Source organism: Fulmarus glacialis, unplaced genomic scaffold (genome assembly GCF_000690835.1).
Source record: "Fulmarus glacialis isolate BGI_N327 unplaced genomic scaffold, ASM69083v1 scaffold8396, whole genome shotgun sequence".
Classification (NCBI taxonomy): Eukaryota; Metazoa; Chordata; class Aves; order Procellariiformes; family Procellariidae; genus Fulmarus; species Fulmarus glacialis.
This window is the reverse complement of record NW_009219985.1, coordinates 54,130-61,195: the sequence shown is the minus strand read 5'-3', so window position 1 is coordinate 61,195 and position 7,066 is coordinate 54,130. Positions and strand designations below refer to the sequence as shown.

Sequence of the window (7,066 nt, the reverse complement as noted above, 5' to 3'; positions counted from 1 at the left end):
ATTTACCCTTGTGCAGGCTCTGTGCTGGGATGAATATTGAGCCTTTTGGCTAAGAACAGAATTTTAAAAAGCAGAGAAAGAGAGAAACTACTCAATATGAGTTAGTGGGAGCCATTAAACCCAGGCACTTCCACAAAGGAGCAGAAATTAAAATTCAAGACAGGGAAGTAAGCATAGTAGGATTTATTATAGCCCAGCATGCTTGTAAACTTCATGGTGGTACATGGAAGGAATGAAGGGATCCATACCGCTATGGATCCATATGGAGCACAGGCAAAGATGGCTTCTTGCGAGCAGTTCCACAATTATTTGTCTGCTTTCTGCTCAAAATACTTGTGACAGCAGCAAGTCAGAGCTGACACAAAGATGACAAATTCTTTGAAGTCCACTTGGGAATCGCCATTTTCATCCAGGTTCTTGAAGACTTTATCAATGGCGTCCTTGTCCTTCCCCGACTGCAAAAGGAAAAGAGCAGGTTGAGGTGAGGGGCGGCACAAACCCTCAACAGCATTGTAACTACCTGTACCCCCAAAAAGGGCCCTGGTGGGGTTCCGGGCCCTCGCTGAGGTGTGCAGGGGGCACCCGGGGACCGTGAGGCTGACGCCAGCTCGGGCACATTGTACCTTTCCGTGGAGGTGTGGTGGAGGTGTAATGGCTCCTGCACGCAGCCTTGCCATAGGCCTGCCTGGAGTGTCAGGTTATCACATTTTTCTGCTAGTGAGACCTTTTTTTTTTTAATTCTCTTAGCTTGTTTTGTGCATTATATCTCTGGGTATAAAGCCATGAGTTCCTTTGCACCGTGTTTGGCTGAGACAACTGCTCAGCGCCCAGCACGAGACGTGGGCCATGTCCCCGGGGAGCCGTACCTCCTCCACCTGCCCATCTCGGCGGGAGCTGCACCTCTCCTCCTCCGGCTGCCTGGAAAGCACATCCTTCCCGCAGGGACTTACGCCGCTGCTGGGGTCCGGCCCAGGCATGTGGGGAACAGGCAGAGGCTGGGGGGCTCTGGGTGATGGCGGGGACAAGTGTGAGTCCCGGCATCCTCATGGCACAGGCACAGACCTGCATCTTCCCACCCTCTGCGCAGTGGCAGCGAGCACATTGACCCCCCGAAAGCGTGTGCTGCCGGGTTTGTTACACCTGGAGCCGGCATGGAGAGGCATGTTTTCTATGTTTAAAACAACATTTATCACGGCTAGGCTGTGTCATGCTGAGGACATTACCCAGCTGAACTAAATGCCATGCGTTCCCCGTCCGCTTCCATGGAAGGGCTCGGCTGGAGCTCGGGCAGTTTGCAGTTCTGCAAAATGATGCATTCCTGGGAAAAATGTCAGCTCTACGCTTCATTGAGCACTGCCACCCCAGCAAAGATGCAAAGGGCCTCAGAAGTGCTTTGAGTGCTCCCTCTGGCCTCGGTGCCCGGCACAAGCTGCTCACGGGAGCTGGTGCCCGGGCTGGCACCTCCTGAGGCAAGCCTGATGCTCAGCTTGAGTTACGGCAGGGAAAAATATAAGAAAAATGTCTAAGTTGCCATAATTCTGGTGGGCTGACTGAACCAGTACGTCTCGAGGCTGATGTTAAGCGAGGCACCATCCAAGTAAAAAGAGATTTTTTTTTTTTTTGTTAAATTTTGCCAAAATAAAAAAAAAGGTTTTTTTCCCTGAAGTAGCTTACAGGAGGGCTTTTTGGCTTGAGTCCCGGCACTGATTAACTCCAGTGATTTTAGAAAACGCAGTTTTAAAAATAAACAAGGGATGGCAGTAGAGACCCATCTAAGGTAGGAAACATTAATGTTGAAACTAAACAAAAACCAAATCTGATATTATACTAGAAAGAAATTATATAAACTTTTGGAAAATTTCCAGGAATTTAAAATAATGACTACGTTAATTGAAATCTGATGGCATTTCTTGATGATGGTCTAATTAACTAAATTTCTCGTTCTGTAATTTTATGTTTCACTTTATATGCACTCTTAAAATCACTAAAAATTGAACCAGTTCCCTAAATTTGGCTGATGAATGTGTCTGGAAGGTTTTATTCCTTTTCACTTTGCAAATTACAATCAGTTTTAATTTTATAAGTGAATATTTTAAATTATTTAGTGAAATATATGAACTAGTTTTAGCCTCTGAATTATTTCTGAAATGCACATGTGGGAATTATTTTTTGGAAACTCTTTATAGCTGAGTCCAATCCTTCAGTCCTGTGGTATGGATTTATTTCTGCCTCTGATTGATTCAAGACCTTTCCAGATAGTTGTGAGCTGTGTCAGCTATAACCAATTCTAAGACCAGAAATATACGTGAGTATTTAAAAGACTCTGTTTCCCAGAACATTCTTGCAAATGAAAAAAATGTGGATATAAATGTCAGGAAAATGCAGGTAAAACTTTTTTTCTGAAGTCAGACTTATGTTCTCAGTTTCTTTTTTGCAGTTATTAGTCTGCAAGACAGGACATTGTTGGTTTAAATTTATTTTAAGTGCTGGCACAAAATGTTATTTTGTGCCTTTTTTTTTTTTTCTATAATAGGTAAAATGGGAAAGGGAGATAGAGACTAGAACATAAGAGGACATTCAGCTAATTATCTTCCTGGAAAATTCCAGTTTTTCCAGCAGTTTCAGGAAATAAGTAGAGCCAGTAGGAGCAGCTGTGGGCAACTGGAACAGGTGGTGCCTGGCCAGTGAATGTAGTCAGGAACGACCTTTGAGCATCATCCCATTTGGCAGTTGTCTAGCGCAGCAGCTCCCCGACTTTAATTAGACCAAACATCAAGTTTCTGGGGGATTTCCATGCCCCTTTAGAATTGTGGTTTTGTTGTTGGTTTTGTTTTTCTTTATGTGGAAGAGCTATAGGTAACATACAGCTCCATGATGAGGAACAGGATGCTTCCTATGAAGCTGCTGGGTCACAACCACTAATCTGTTTTACAGAGTTTTTTCAGAGGCATTTTCATCTATCCCCCCAGAGCCATCCAGGTTCTTATCCTGAATATTGCATCTGTGTTTCATTTGTGAGTCATAAATCCAGCAGGCATGGATTTCATACGGTGATCTCATATAGCTTGCATGGAAAGATACTGAATTGTATCAAGTACCCTGGCTGCAGTGCCCTGAAATAGTTGTTAAAAAATTGAATTATGCTGGATACAAAGAGTGGTAGCCACTTTTGGAACATTTGGTTCTAGGCTTTTGCAATTAAGAGTAATAACTGTACAGATAGATAAACATTATTCCTCTGTGGAAAGAACAAGACATTTAAAAGTGTTTTCTGGATTTTTAGTGAAGGGAAACAAATAAAAAACAATTGAAAATGAAAAGCATTTTGTGTCCCAGGCAGCTGAAGCTTTTACTATAATATATTAAGCATTTTGAATACCTACTAAGAGAAATTTTATGTATATATAAAAATCCTACTTAAATGCACCTGATGATTACATACAAGCCTATGTTGTAAAATACTTTTTCAGATCTTTCTTTTATGAAAGACAAATGCAAACCAGTTTGCTCTGAGTTCATCTGTTGTTCTGTATGCATCATTTCGATGGGCATACTGAGTATGTAGTATAAATACCTAGAAAAAGTAAGTGTATAAATATTTAGAGAGATTCCCCATCTGCAATCGAGATCTTCAATTGCCGACAATGTAAGTACCTTCACAGCAGTTGTGACATGACGTGAGCTGATAAATCCAGGGATAAATAGAAGTAGTAGGTGAATTTTGAAGATGAAACCCAATCTATTTCAAAGCCATTGTCCTGATAACTCGAGCGATTAATTTAGTAAACAGGGAGTGGCCCTGAATATTAGAATCAGTTTTACACAGTATGTGCAAAGACTTTCTTATTTAAAATTTCTCTACAAACCATTGCATATTCCTGGATGCAGTTTCCCCTATAACGTACTAAACCCTGTGTCTCGGACAGCCCTTGCACCCGCTACACGGAAATGATGCCGCGCTGTTCTCTTACCGAGAGGAAGTTTGGGAGCTCTTTTTCCAGGAGGGTCTTTAGTTCTGCTTTGGTGAGGGTTTGCCTGTTGCCGTCAGTCTTTGCATACTTGTCAAAGACAGCAATGGTCATTCCCATCGCAGTTTCCAGCTGAGACATGTTGCTGCTGGAGTCCGGCTTTCTTCTGCGCAGGAGCAGCCTCGGGGCTCTCTCGGAGGATGGAGACGGGACTTACTCTGAGGTGCTTTATGCAACTGTTCCATCCAATCAGTGGTGGCACACCGGAGGGACAGTTACCCCTCAGCAAACATCCGTCTCTGAGCACTGCTTGGAGTACACGCCTCCGTGCTGACAGCTATTCAAAACTCAAGCTTTATCACCCTGGTGTGGCTGGTACAACCAGTTGCTCACCAGTAGAAACCAGCCTCTCCTTCAAGATACACAGTGTGACTAACAAACGAAAATCAGATTTTGATACTGGCTGTTTGCTTAAGAATCAGATTTGTTCCTTCAGATCTCCCCATCTGAGCAGAGGGTTGATAGCCCAGCTTCGGCAGAGCATACGCCAGTCTGCTCGGGAGCAAGAGGGGCATCTCGCTTCTCCTTCACTACCCTAGTTAGGGGCTCTGCGAGATGCTGCCTATGCTGAGCCAAGAGCAGACACAGACTGCCCTCTCTGCCATGCAACGGACCTTGTTGCAGACCAGATGGCTCACGAGCACACACTGGAGGTGGGATTCACTGGATCAAAAGCAGAGGTCTGTGATGCAGACAGCTAACTTAGTCCCCCGGGGCTTGCACTCAGGCCAGAGTGGTTGTCTGAAACAGGTCTGATGAACCAACATCTCTCCAGGGCCAGTAAAGGAGCCTTGCAGAGCTGCTCCACGAAGAACTTGCTCAGATGGGGATATTTGAAAGAATAAATCTGATACTTGAACAAACAGCCAGTATCAAAATCTATCTTGATCTGCAATGAAATAACTTGTATTGACCCTATGCAGTGTCAAACGTTGCAATAAAATGGACTGTACTGAAAACAAAAGGTCACTTTGTAGTCCTGTGGTCCTCTGTGACTTCCGATGAACTTTGTGATTTGCTTGAAAACCATGGTCCCCATCATTAAAATGCCAAACACACTGGAACCACATCTACACACCACAGAGCTGTTGGAGGGTCTGCACTGGGAGCTGCGTGGTACCTGGACAGTGTTAGCTCAGGTGATGGAAGCTGCTCAGCTACACTGAGTTTTGAACAAGTTAAAACTTCTGGCCAAGCAGCAGGGTAACTTGGCCTCTGTCAAACTCCAGGTGGCTACGCTAGACCCGGAGGAGCTCACTTAAGGTGAGTTACATCTACACTAGAGTCTGCAGAGTGGACACACTCTGAGCAAATTATTTGGGGGAACCTATCAAAACTAGGGCATCATGCATGAATAATGCTGAGGGACCCCAGGCTGCAGTGTTCTCTGTAGAAGACCCTGACTACGGATTCCCAAAGTTAAACCTGAGTTTGGATGTCTTTGGACACACCTCTGCATGCTTGAAGATAAGTTTCCACTCATGTTATGCTATAGACAAGTTAGCAAAAAATGGTTTTTAATTGAGAAAAATTTTAAAAATTAAACTCCTTTCTCCTAGACGTCTATAGCTACAGACAGGCAAAATCTGTCCTCTAACATCTACAACATCTCAGAGCAAGACTACACATCACAAGCATACGGAAATCTAGTTCCTTTCTGAACAAAAAACCCACGATTTTCCATCTTATATTCTCCAACAAGGGATTTTGCATTTCCCAGAAAATCACGGCAACATCTCAGGCTGTATGCTTTATCCAAGCAGTTCATGAGAACTATTTGTTCCTGTAACTTCAACATCAAGACGTAGTTGCAAGCAAATTGCATTAAGTGGATAAGGGTTTTAAGTAAAGTTTGAAGTTTTTACATTGAAGTGCATGCTGAAAGCTGCGGGGTTCCTTCAGAAGACGGAACAAGAAGAGAGCAAACAACTGGCCTTTGTTAGCTATGAACATCATCTGGTGTTTGCATACACACTCAACGGCAGTCGCTGGTGCGTGAAGTGCCAGGAGCTTTTCCTTGTCCTTTTCTGATATATATCTGTAACACGAATATTAAACATGGCCATTAAAGAAAAATCAATTCCTCCCTCTAAACGAAAACCTAACAAAATGCTTACATCACATTCTCATGACTTTGAATCATGAACATCAGTGTTAGTTATACAGAAGAAGGAAAAAAAGTGCCCCGAAAAGGCAGAGGGGGAGATCATGAGCTTCAGTCAACAGGATATGTCAGTATGTCCACACCTTTGCCACGTAACCTAGCAGAAAAAGTGTCCTCATTCTTGACCCATTTTCCTCTGCAAACAAAAATAACACACACTATTTTTGAGAAGATGGCTCCAAAAGTGCTAAAACACAAAATAAACCACAGGGCTTGAATTTCTACAAGCTGAAATGTCACCATGGTAGCACTGCCTGGTTGGCTTTTTTTTTTTTTTAATGTGTCATATTTGTATTCATGCATGTGCATACACATCAGTATTGCTCAGACTTTTCAATTCTCACTTTTTTGTGTTGTTTAAATATTTTCTTACAATTTGTTTTTCATTAAAAATAGCAGTTCTGTGCACAAGGCACAGAATACTACAACTGTTTGCAAAAACAAAGCAGAGTACAAACAGGAGGCACACACAGGAGAGCAAGCAATGTTTTGATGCCAACCTATCTGTCCAGCTCCCCGGTGAGATAAGCCATTTTCTGTGGGCTTGTTTAAATTTTATATTATTATTTTAATGTAAACAATATCCATTAATTGCTTCTTTCAGGTTTCTTTCTTCAAAGAACAGCATAGGCAACAGCTTGGATGAATATTTACTGAGGGTTTATGCAGAATTAGGTCTTGCTGTTCCTAACTTGGGCCAAAAGTTTAAATTATTTATGTGATACAAATGTGGACTGTCACACACATAATTTTCAAAAACCATTCAGATATACTCAAATTTTATGGCATTTGGCCAGATGTTCAGGCTTACATGAGATTTGTGTGACCTTGTGCTGATTTTCTCTTAGAGAATAAAATTTTATCCTATGCTCTT

At 42.6% G+C, this 7,066-nt stretch overlaps 1 protein-coding gene across 1 annotated transcript; it reads right to left on the bottom strand.

The window, feature by feature from the left end:
- Positions 1 to 305: 305 nt before the first annotated feature.
- On the bottom strand, positions 306 to 4,109 carry S100P (S100 calcium binding protein P). The gene is made up of 2 exons (XM_009580579.1): positions 3,972 to 4,109; positions 306 to 455 (listed from the first exon to the last, which is right to left on the bottom strand). Exons 1-2 carry the CDS (start codon positions 4,107 to 4,109, stop codon positions 306 to 308), a joined length of 288 nt encoding a protein of 95 aa, XP_009578874.1.
- Between the last annotated feature and the right edge of the window lie 2,957 nt (positions 4,110 to 7,066).

Coding starts and splice junctions, on each gene's coding strand:
- S100P (XM_009580579.1), bottom strand. CDS start 4,109: ATGTCTCAGCTGGAAACTGCGATGGGAATGACCATTGCTGTCTTTGAC. Junction 456..3,971: donor AGCTCCCAAACTTCCTCTCG/GTAAGAGAACAG, acceptor TTCCTTTTGCAG/TCGGGGAAGGACAAGGACGC.